Below are 12791 nucleotides of genomic sequence, written 5' to 3'. Positions count from 1 at the left end.
TTGCAGAGTATTACCCAAAAAAAGTGTAAATGAGGATGCAGAGATCTGCTGAACGCGCAGCCAGGAAAGTGTGGGGGTTTAAATTGTTCACTGAATGAGAGCTGTAGGTAAAAGACATTGCTAGTTTTTTGTTGCTAGAGTTCATACAGCACACTAGTTGTGAAAAGTAGTATGTTTTTTGTGCAGCTATACCAAATCTTTGCTGAATGAGATGGTATCTTTTGAAAATTGGCATTAATATGCTTATGCAAAAGACTAAAAATTCTATTTTTAATAGATCTTAACTTTTTTCAGAAATCTGAATTACAGTGGAACTTTTAAGAGGGATTAAACAGTGAGGAAGATTAGACAGCTGGAAAGAACATACTTAAAATAGGGAGAAGATTTGTTCTCTGCCAAGTTTTCTTTTATCAATATTCCATTTTCATCTTTCTCTGCTGTTGCTGTCCTGTCTTGAAAGAAACACAGCTGTGTCATGAATTTGATTTACTCCAGATTCCCATGTATATTTGTTAAATACTATATAAAAGGTGGTCATTGTAGCAATTAATATGAAAAGAATTAACAAATCAATTAACAAAGCAAAGCTTGAAGGAAAGTTGGAATAGTTGTAAGTTAAAGGTCACAACTTCATTAACTTAGTGCTTTGGAAAGATGCGATAGGACTTCTTCATTTCTCATGTCTGAGGCTTTCAATCCTGTCCTTGTACAAGCTGCCACCACATTACCAATAAACTGGGCAATGTTCTCCCCATTCTGCTTCTACAATTGACTTCTGAAGTCTTTCACCATCTTTATATCTACAGGAGCAATTCTAGAAAACACAAGCTGTAATAAAGTCTTCCTACAAATTGAAAGTGGATCAGAGAGCGCAGAAGCATGGCAAGAGGCTTAAGTAATATAGTAGGAACATACAGCCTGAGATCTCCTCGGTCACCAGCAGTTGTTCAGTGGGATCAAAAGAGGTCTTCTTGGAGGACCAGAGACTAGCCCTACATGGGTCTTACCCTTTTCTTTGGCTTTTTGTCTCTGTGTCAGGCAAAGGTAAAAGAGTGTGGAGGCAGGAGTCAGACATTATGTGAAGGCAGAAGTTCTGGTCTCATCCAGCTGCCTTTGTGGGCAGTAGTAAGTACCTTACTCATGTATCAGATAGAATCCTGTGCTTGCTACCGAAGCATTAGGGGTCTTTTCAAAAGAGTTTGAGAAGTGGGTGCCAAAGTTCTGGTGCCTAAAAACAGCATCCTAAATGTATTAATAAGTTAATAAAACTAATCCACACTTCAAGTCACACACTAATTCACACAGCAAAATAGGTAGTATAAAGTTTTTATTGACTCTTCTTTAGGAAGACCTGCTGTGCTTGTAATTGCATCTTCAGGATTAATGTTGTCATACCACTGTAGTAACATGTTAGTTTTGGAAATTTCTATTTTTCATTTCTAGCATGTGTATTTGAGGGAAAATAGCCATGAACTATGTGTTATATATATGTGTGTGTGTGTGTATATGTATACACACACACTCTATATATTGCTTATCATATAATACAGCATCAGGAGCTTTGCATGGCTTTCTGCACTGCTGCAGTCGATTTCATCAATCACACCAATTTTTCTTGACATTGTGACTATTGGCTGACAGTTTTATCTGAGAGAGATGTATCATCCAAATGAAGAACAATATGAAGTTTATTTGAAAGAAGTAAGTTAGCTTGTCTCCCTCTGTACAATAGCTATGCACTATATTCCTGTATTTCTCTATATATCAAGGGCTGGAGGATAGGAAGAGGACATAAATGATGTTTAATTTACATTGCTGAAGAATATTTCCAGTTAGACTCTCTAGAAGACTGCTCTTCTTGTGTCTACATGTATGCATGCAACTATCTCTCCATTATCTAAGGTAGGATGGGGAAGAGGACACAAGCTGAACATAAAAGATATATTTTAACTAGATTATAAGAACGGATGGAGCATATTCCCCCTTAAAAAGAAACATTTAAACAGTGGGACTGTTTAAATCAGGCAAGAAGGCCTGATGAAAACATTGTGTGCATTACATTGCATGATGGAGATGATAGGCAACAGCACAGCAGCAGCTCAGAAGGTCGGGCCTATAACGTAGTAAATTTCATCACAATCTAAAAAATAGAGACTTGTCTGGGCAAAATGAAAAATACATGATACTTGTTATAAAGTTTTATTGGTACTCCTGTGGGGGTGGTTTCTCATTACTTATACTAATATGGTTAAGCTTACATAGTTAAGCTATATATGAAATATGTAGATTAGATCCAAAACATGCTAATAAAAACTCTGACATTTCAAATCATCATTCTGTGTATATATATATACACACCATATACGCTGCATAAGAGTATTTTAGGAATGTTTTAAAGCTTTTGGAAAAAATGTTTTGAATCAATTTTGTTGTGTAATTCTGAAGACTTGATCACTGTTAGTTCAACGGCAGTAGATTCAGGTCTTATGAAATACTGTGCTATTTCTTACAGCTTTTCTAAAAGAAAAAAATACACAGTTCTGAAACAATTCTCAAATCTTGCAAGGCAGAAGCAAATACAAAATTCTACTGTAAAATTAGGAAGGTCTTATTTTTTGATAGATGTTAGTTGCAAAAAAAGCTTTAGGGTAAAGAAAAGCTGGTAATAGTTTGGACCTAGTTACGTTTTCCATCCCTCACCTCCCATTAGTGTATTTTTAAGAAATATATTGTTCAGCTGTAAATCAACAAAGAATACTCCAGAATTTAGAACTGCTTTTAACAGGTAGTTTGATGAGAGTCTGTTTTATGAAGCTTTGAATAAAATAGGGAAATTATCCTGTAAAACTGCACCAGCATGAATTTTAAAGAGAATAATAATTAATCCTGGGCTGGTGACAAAATTAAGCTTACTGCCTTATGATGGTTTACTGCTTTGAACATGTGTAGAAATTAAGTTTTTAATACTGTTACAAAGCCACATATATTTTATTTGGGATGAGGGTTTTGTTCTTATTTTTGAAAGATTTCAAGTTAATAGAGCTTAAAATTCAGGATCTTGCACATTAAGCCACTTCTTTTGTGAGAGAGAGTATTGCACAGTGGCCGAAACACCAAACTTCATCCAAAGAACTTGGCTCCTCTGTCACCAGCTGTGTTATTTTTTGCTTACTTTCTCAAACATGAAAGAAGTAAGAACTTAAGAACAAAATAGGAGGAAATAGGCTATTTAAAAGTTAGGTATTGTTAGTGCGTTAATTAGCAGTTAGTAGCAGCACATTTCCATCAGACCAGTATCTGTATGTGGGATCATTTGCCTGCCTTGGAGCTAAGGACCTTGATGGTTGTGCTTTCAATTTCCTCAGTCCTTCTCTCCAACCAAGTCCACTGGCAAGTCAGTTGGAGGAGGAGGAGACTTATTAGGTTATTAAAATGTTAGCTCAATTTTATTGTGGTTGTGCTAAACTGCTTCATTTGTGTTTTAAATTATTTTTGTAATTGCATAGCTTGATTCCAGTTATGCTACTGCCAGGTATAGGAACTTCAAATCAAAGTAAATAAATTAATGGAATAAATATTAACTGTTTAATAAGTGCCATTAAAAAGACTAGTTGCTCCCTGAATATACTTGTAAGATTCTGTATAAATAGCCTGAAACGTACTATAAAACAACCTTTTTTTTATTCAATACTCATCCTACATTTAACAAAAAGGCATCTGCTAACCGTTAGTTTTTGCAAACAGAGCATTGGCCATTTCCACTTAAAGAAAAGTGGGTGCAATTGTTTTTAATGTAATCTCATAAGCTGCTTTTATAAATATTTTTTTTAATCTTTATTTGCTTTGTTTCAGGTAATGTAATCCAGATACAAAATTGCCTCATTTCCTGAGCATTGTGCTCTGGGCATTCTTGAAAAATCTTTTTTCTATTTGTTTGTTTGTTTACTTTCAAAGAAGAGGTTGTGGTGCTTGGTTGTTTTAAGGGAGAGAAATTTCTCAATAAATATCTGTTATGCATGGAATTTCTTCAACTTCCGCCAACGAAGCATTTGCAAAAAACGGGCATTGTGAGGCCATCCAGAATCATTCTTGATTTTTTTCTTTTTTTTTTTTTTTTTTTAACACCCACGCCTTTGATGGCAGGGGGTCCATGAAGAGCAGATGCAGTAGCTAAGACCACATGTAACCTCTGATCTAATGGAAAGCCCAGGCTGCATGGAGAGCAATGCAGGCTGGCTCTGGCAGGAAGTCTGATTCACTGCCTCTCTGTCAGCCTGTGCTTCCTACGAGGCAGAGAGAGGATTTAAGGCTCTTTCCTACCATGGCATTGAGGGAGTTCTGCTGGAGTGTCACCTGTTCCCCTCTGAGTATATTTATTGTCCAGTACATCTGCATCCATGGATGGGGGGGGGAGGGAGGAAGGGAGTGTGCAGCCCCCACCCATAAAGACAAGCTGGCCTGGGAATGTACATTCCTCAGGTTACTGTAAGTGCTCATTTTTGAACTTCCTGACACAGCACTTGTGAGTACGCTAGTAGAAATGTTTTCCCACTTGTGTTCTTTAAATTCCAATGGAAACCATTTTTAAAACAAAGAGCAAACATTCCTCTTCAGAGTCTGAAATGCAGAGATGATTGCAGCATCATACTGGCTTTATAAATTGACTGCAGACCAAAACATGATTCATCCATTGAAATAAAAGCATGTTGCAGAGCTCAGTTAGTCTGGGTAAAGTTCCAGCTGAACAGGCCAAGTTGCCGTCCCGTGCACACCCCCGGTATGCCTGTCCCCTGCCTGGTGGCTGCTGGGGTGCTGTGGATTGCTGAGCCCCCCCCATTAAAGCCTGCCACGGGCCATGCCCCCTGAGCTGCCCTGGCTCTCAGCTACAAACTGGAACAAAACCACATTTTGGAGAACGAAAATCTTCAAGATGTGAAATTTCTCCTGCCTCCCTCCTTTCCTTTCCCCTTACTCCGCTTTCTCTTCAGAAGTTTGGTTTCTGCTGTCTCCTGTTGACATAAGAATGAGGGGATAGCAGGTGAAATCAAAAGCTTGCAAATTCAAATCAAGTTCAGGAAGATACTTCAAAAACTGTGAAGTTTGGAGCTGAGGTCTGGACCTTAGCAAGACTAAAAGTGGCTTTGGATGTTTGGATGGATTCAAAAATAGCCAGAGATTATTTTTTTCTAAAAAAAAAAGCGGGGCGGGGGGGGGGGGGGGAATGTGGACGTATTGAAGCCCTCAGCTTGTCAATCTTACAGATTTTAAATTATAGTCTTGGTTGTCAGTCTATGATAGTTGTCTCACCATTTTTCTTTTGCTGCCACAGACAAATTTTTCGTATCGTGTAGAGGATAGAATTTCTGGCCGTCTTCACCGCTCTTCACTTTTCAAGCCTTTCTGTTCTCTCTCTTGGCTTGCTGTGGAGTAATTCTAGCCTCTCCTTTTACTTATATATGTATCCCTTGGGTTTTCTCCAGCATTTTCTTTATACAAATAACTGCAAATTTAAGTGTTGATTTTTGGGAGAATCATAGAAGATGGAAATGGAAATGACCTATTATAATACATTATTCAGACCAGTTCCCTGCTGATGCATAATTGTTCCCTATTGTATATTTTACAGTGTTCTGTCAAGTGTATTTTTAAACATTCTGAACGTTTCCATCATTTCCTTGAGGGAGAAGAGTCCTTTTTCTAACAGCTCTCCCCATCAGGAATTCCTCACTTTTCAGCCTAAATTTTCTCTTTTTCATTCAATTGCTTCTCTGGCGATTCCTATGCCCTTGGCATAGGGCTTGATTGCGCGATACTGTTTTATTCCTTTCCTGATCCTTATTCCTATAAAAATGCATATGCTGTTTTCTACCTTAGAAGGTATTTTAATCAAGATACAAACATATTTCAGTCTTTTGACCTTCGATGTAAATGAATTTGTCTTACCCAGATACATTTTGTAGCTCCTGTTTGGAACTCCCTTCAAGTTTTTGAGATATACACCAGCATAGTCAGTTTTGAAACCTCTGGATTTTAGCTTTCTTCTCATTATGTGAAAACATTTATTGATCCATATCTGGCTTATTTGGATCAAGTCTGTTACCCAGGTTTCAAATTAACCGTATGCCATGGGCTTGGAAGCACTCAAACTAGTTCTTTGCATGGCCCTTTGGGATTATTACCTCTGATGCAAAATTGTGTCAATGCAACAATCCTGCTTCCAGAATTAGCCCAGTTTCAAAATAACACACTTCCACTTGAACTAAAAAAAAAATGCTTGAAATCAGTAAGGCCAGTGTTGGGTTAAAAGTAATATATTTTGTTGGACTCAGGCTAATTTTGTGCATTGAGGTTTCTTTGTGTTGTGTTCCTAACCTGTAAATTCTGGAGTCCTTCTCATATTCGTGTATCCCAGTCCTGCAGTGCCCCAAGTAATGAAGAGGTGACAGTGCTGCGCTCCTTGGAGACATGACAGAGCAAAATAATCTCCTCAGAGCCCCATGGTCCTTTATTTTTTTGATTCTGTGCTTATGTGCTGCAATTCCCAGTGCCCTGAGGGCAGTGTTTGTATAGCTAATGTATTATGTCACACAAGGATTTTCTGCTATGTAAGTTCCTTTCATCAGAGATATTTTCATTTTTAAACAGCTACAACTTTGAAATAATTATTAGGTATTTTATAACATAAACACATCTTAGGATAATAGAAATACTTGTAAATGTATTCTTCAAATGAAATGTTTGACTAAATTTACTGAAAAGCTGGTGGGTGATCTAGGTTGCTATATACAGTATGTGATGATATCTTTCAGAAATGAGACAAAATAATGGCATATTGCAACATTTTGCCCCGTATTGGAACACCTAAATGTTTATACTAATACTTCTGAAGGAACAATAACTTAGAGAACAGTTTAATTGATTCAGCGATGTTCATTGCACAATGTTCAGTAATTTTTACAATGCTTTACACTATATATTCTGAAAAACATTAGCATATTACTTATTTATGATGAGCTACTAGCACAAAACAAGATATTATGGTATAGATCCAAGTCAGAGATAATATCCTTGTTCAGAACAACTACAAAACTATATTTTGGAAAAGATATGTACTTTGGTGGTAAAGATTTTTTATTACTATTATTTTCAGTATACTAGGCAAACTCCAGACACAAGAAACAAGATATTCCCTAAAGCAGTTGCTGTAGAAAAGGGAGTGTGCCACACCATTCTGGTTAATGTAATTAAAGGAAAGGGCTAAGAACCATAAAAATGCATGGAAAATACACAAATCTGTTGTATGCAGTGACAGCTCTTAAATAACTGTTGAGAGCTGACTTTATAAATGTATAGCGGGAATAAAGGGAAGCAAAGGCTGTAATGTATATGCCATGCAGTACAAATACTGCTGTAAAGTCATTGCCTGAAAATTTATCAAATAAAAACAGAAGAATGTGCTAACTTTTGATCTTTTCCATATAGATCTAAAGTTATGATCAATTGGTTTCAGTAGGTTCTTTGAAATCACATAAGGGTTCATATGTGCCAAGTTTTATATGAATCACATGATGAGGTCAAGAAATACAAATTCCAATGCTGACTTTATATACCCAGTCCACATATGACTGTGATACCACTATACCATATGTTGACTATAATAGCGGGTATGTAAATACTGTTCTTGAAAGGAATCCATTCAGTAAAACTTAAATAAAGCAATTATAGCAGTTTTTAATTGCCTGAAAATGGGAGAGAATAACATCAAGCAAATCTCCTTAAATCGTTAAGGATGAGGCAGACATTCAATAATTAACATAGCAGTCTTGATAATAAAGAATAATTGATTATTTAGAATTTAAGAACTGTAGTGCCAGAATTGAGCACTATTATAATGAAGGTCTGAGTTGCTAAAGGTTAAAAAGCCTTTTCACAGTACTGTTTTTGCCATTTGTGATATGCGGAAAATGAGGACAAGAATAGCACTTGGAGGAAATTAATTTTACTGTACTATTGTAATATTATAAACTGATGAAAGGAATACAATTCAAGGTGGTATGCAAGAATAGCTACTGATTAGCTATTGAGTGAAACTCCAAAGGGAATGATATAATCACATTGTCATTATGCTCTATTCCTGAGATCTGGTAGCATTCTGGTCTTTTAGCCTTTATCATTTATCTTTCCGTTATTATTTTCTCTACCTGGCAATGAAAATACAATCTGTAAATAGCAGGTTTTGAGCACAGATTCTCTTGTAAGGGCTGCTTAAGTATCATCATAATTAAAACTAAAATTGTGCGCTATGTAAAGTCATCTTGTGGTAACTGATGTCTTACTCATATTTTACTTCGTATTTTTGCAGGTTTTCTACACTTTGTGTATTTACAGCTTTGCCCTCTTGCCTATGTATGCATGAATTGTTATACACATGCATCTGTCTGTAGGCACAAATGCTATGTATAACAGTGGTATTAGGTATTAGGTATTTACTGTGTTACATTTTAAACTTTTTAATTTTATTTAATCAATTTTGTATGTAGCATTTTGTTATGTATCATATTCCTGGAATATCATTAATGACTATGATCATTATCACCTGTAGATCCTGGGAAGACTCTACCAGAAGCTCTGGATTATTGCAAGATTTGGTTGCAGACGCTAGCAGGAGAGGTAGATGCTAAAAGTGGTATTCCGCCTCCTCTTATCACTGTGCAAATTAAAGACTTCCTTAATGGACCAGGTAAGTGTTGCACTTTAATCTCTATTTTCTAATGTAATCTATTTGTAGATATGCACACACAGACACACACATTAGATCATCAGAAAAATGTCGTATTCCTTGCTAATGAATGTGAAATTTTCCTCCAGCAATTACCCTGGATTGAAATCAAAGTTGAGGAATGGTCAGTCCTGGACCAGTCATAGGTCCCAAGGTAAATTTAGAAATTTTACTCCTCAAGAAGGCTGAGGTTGGCAAATTTCGAACGGAATGAAACCTACCTCCTTCTAGCCCTAGAACAACTGAAATTTTATTACAGTTACGTTTATAAAAGCTGACTTTTAAAATGTTTCTGAAGATTTTTATAAGCCGCCTTCTCTTGGGTTCTTTGGAATCTGGATACCTGGCATTGCAAATTTCTATCATCTAAAGCATTGATATTGTAAAATTTAAAAAATAGTGATACTGTGTTTCTTTAATTAATACAGAATATAAATGGTGTAGTATGAAGGTGTATTAGCATTGACTTAAAATAATGTGACTTGAAGTTTCACTCCTAGAGTGTCAGAAACTCCTGCAAACTGAAGTATGTCATCCATTCTCTATTTTGTGAATTATGTATTTATAACGACATTACTATGTAGAATATAATTGAGGTTATATTAAAAGTTACAAAATTTACATTTACCTGTGCCATCGTAATTCATTTCTCTTATGCATATTTGTTGTGTTGAATTGTGTAACTTTTTTCTTCCCCTGAATATCCTTACTTCACTCAGCACACAGAATGAGCTATTATCAGTCATTTAGTGAGCAACTCTTCAGTACTGGGTTTTCCTATTCATTCAGTAACCTATTCATAGTCTTATAGCACACTATGTAAACCTGGCTCTACAGCAGAATTACTTATTTCCGCTGCATTACTTACTGCTTTAGGATTTGAGCACGAGAGAAATACTAATTTACCTGCACAACCTTCCCATGGGTGTTGGAATAGTATGCCCTGGCCATTTCACGGAAGGCAATGAAGGCACAGGGAAATCAAAGGTTTTCTCATTATATTAAGGTTACCAATTTAAAACACACAGTTTTCCAAGGTACTTAAAAATATAGAAATTTAGATGTTGGAAACACAGTTCATATTGTCTTTGTATGAAGTAGTAATCACTTCTGCATATCAGACCCCAGAACATTCAAATTGAACTTCAGGACTTCAAATTGAACAACCAGAGAATGAGACATACATATTTACCTGCTGACTATAAATACTGTGGTTAAGTAACTCGAAAATCCATTTTTTGCACCAGGCAGGCAGGAGTCTTGAGGAAGAAATAAAGTACATGAACAACCTCATCATTGCCCCTTTCTTTGTTTTCTGTGCTGCCTTAAAAGCATTATTTTAAGAGAAGATTTTAAAACCACCTGACAATGCAGAGGTTTTGTTATATTGATCCCCATTTGGCTTCATTAATAGGACTTTGAACCTTCAGGCCTACTGCATGTTCTACTGCCATTTGAACTAAAGGATTAATTGATAATTATAGTAGATTTTCATTCTGATCATGACCAGCACAAGAGGGCTAGAGACACCTACTATCAGTGGCCTTTTGGTCACTGCTGCCAGATTGGTTTTCTTTTATCCTTTTTTCCAATTTTTTTGTGTCCTCTCTCCCCACATCTGGCAGATTACCATATTCCCAGACCCTTCATCTGTGCATTCCCCTTTTCTCAAGGTTCTCACTGTAGTTTCCCGACACAGCTTTTATATTTAATTTATTACACACCTGAAGGTGTTTCCCTGATGCTCTCCTGTCAGTAGGACAGACTTCTAACTAAACTAGCAAACGTGGAAGTTGGTACCTTGCAAAGTATGTATTCACAAGTAGTCTAAGTGTCTAATCCATTCTCAACAGTTCAGCCAGATCTCGAATCGGTGTTAAATCTCTCCCCTCCATGGTATTTGGCTAAATAGGGAACTGAAAAACCATAAATTAATGCATCATAAACTTCAGTCTATTTATGCTCACAAAGCATATAAAAGTTCAGAGGTTTCCTCCAGGATCTCTTCTTAGCCAAGCGGCATTTTTTTTATCATCTTTTTGCTGCTAATTGGAACTATGATGACACATGACTCAACAGTAATTACTCTGAATTTTAATGAAGTGTTTCGCTGGTGTAATATAACATAACAGCTCTGCATTCCTTTGCAGATTTTTCTAATCTCAGCTGTTGCCACTATGAGATCCTCTTCAAATAAACTAACCTTTACCAAGAAGCCTTCCCTGGGGGCTGGAGGTTTCATTGGATGAGTAATGGAAGGCGCTTTCTGCATGTGATTGCGTCAGAACAGCACATGCAAAGAGTTATGAAAGCTTGACAGCACTTCAGCAGGCTACTGGAAAATAAGTTACTCACTCTCCTGGGGGGAAAGAAGTCCTCTAACCACAACTTCTTCCAGGGTGAGGTAGCTTGGCCGTCAGCAGGCCTGGAGAAAATGTCTACATCACCAGATCCTAAGTAAGCTGGCAGTTGTTCATTGAGACAAGAACCTCAGCAAAACTCCTGAAAGCTCTTGTAAGGTCACCAGACAAACGATATTTGTGATGGGAGACATCACAGTTAATAAATTGAATAAATAAATGCACTGCTGGAGTACGCTTATGTTGCAGGCCTCAGAGGCCTACTCTTTTTTGGTGAACATTTGGCAAATAATGCTGCTACTAACTGGCATATTTTCTAAGGGCATACTGTGTTTTTTCATATTCATTTACGTGTATGGGTTTTATCACTGCGGTAAGTAAGTTATTAAATGCATTGGATGCACTAGTAGGTGCTACTTGTTGGGTACAGCTGATCTGCTGTTCTGAAAAGTCAGCACATTTTTAAAAGCTGTGCCTATGCAGACAAAAATCTGGATGTAGCCGTTGGGATAACTATACAGTTTTCTGTATAGATTTTAAGCGTTCGAAGTTCAGCGGTTTAATTTTAATGTCATTTTTCTTACAAAATAAGTTGTTGGCATGCTGAGGTTAAATTTCAAATGTAACAATCAAACATGCCTATGTTTTATGATGCAAACTACTATGCAAGCAGTTAAAAGAAAAAATCTGCAAGTGGTTCCCAGTGTTTGCTGTGTTAGATAAAACCGGTACTCCTTGTAAATAGTTTGTCAGCTGAAGTAGATAAGTAGATAGTATGCCATAGAAAAATCGTATGGTTTCACCACACAGGAAACCAGGTTGTCAGTCCATATTAGCTAGGAGATCAAAAAACTACAGCAAGTAGCTAAACTTGGAAACCACTAATTAAATGAGAATAACAGGGTACATTAATGCACTTCTTGCCACATGAGTTGATTATTTTGTACGTTTTTGGCAACTAAAGAAAAATGGTATTCCTTCCAGATTTCAGGTAATAGGATCCTAGGAGAAATAAGCATTCATCATCAGGCCTGTGGGAACAGACCTCAACTTTAACCTCACAATGTATTAAAGGACTATTCTTTCTCTTTCTACAGTAACTAATTATTTAAAATTTTTTAAATTCCATCTACATCAGTTTATGTGACCCTCTCTCTTTTATATTCCGTCTGTTACTGGATTGTACATCTAATTCTTGTCTAATATGTGTAAGTGAACTATTTATTGCTTCAGCATTAGATATTATTCATTAGGTGAGGAACAAATATGACCATCTTGCTTTAATAGTTTTTGAAAATTTATTCTCTTTACCCTCTAGTCCTTTCTTCGGGTTTTTTTTAAAATCAGCTATACTTTCTTAGCTATAAAAGCTGTCTTTTTGATGTATTCTATCAGCAGGCAAATGATACAAAACATGTTCCAATACAGTTTCATACAAATTGCCTTAAAACACTTATGCACACAAAATATAGATGGTTTATGCCAAAGTCCTCTTCCCCCAGCAGTTTCTTGGGAAAATGTTAGGCAAGGTGTGAATTAACTGCGGTCCTTGATACTTCACCTTTCAGAATAATTTCTGCAGAAGAAACTGTCCAGACAAACTAAGAAATACTGTGTCCCCCGAAAGATAAAGTGAGACCTGGGGGATTCTC

The 12791-nt window shown here is 36.5% G+C and overlaps 1 protein-coding gene and 1 long non-coding RNA gene across 16 annotated transcripts in view; one reads left to right on the top strand and one right to left on the bottom strand.

Annotated features, from left to right (window-relative positions):
• The window catches only part of LOC142078608 (uncharacterized), a 390353-nt gene that overhangs the window by 21108 nt on the left and 356454 nt on the right, over positions 1-12791 (bottom strand). The gene's annotated exons all lie outside the window — the stretch shown is intronic.
• The window catches only part of VPS13B (vacuolar protein sorting 13 homolog B), a 490063-nt gene that overhangs the window by 372217 nt on the left and 105055 nt on the right, over positions 1-12791 (top strand). For all 15 annotated transcript variants that reach the window (XM_075141361.1, XM_075141359.1, XM_075141350.1 and 12 more), the window contains one exon: positions 8603-8740. In XM_075141361.1, the coding sequence (XP_074997462.1) occupies positions 8603-8740 (138 nt within the window). The remainder of the gene's footprint in view (positions 1-8602; positions 8741-12791) is intronic.

This window comes from Calonectris borealis, chromosome 2, assembly GCF_964195595.1.
Source record: "Calonectris borealis chromosome 2, bCalBor7.hap1.2, whole genome shotgun sequence".
In the NCBI taxonomy this organism is placed as follows: domain Eukaryota; kingdom Metazoa; phylum Chordata; class Aves; order Procellariiformes; family Procellariidae; genus Calonectris; species Calonectris borealis.
The sequence above is the reverse complement of the archived record's forward strand: the minus strand, read 5'-3'. Positions and strand labels throughout refer to the sequence as shown.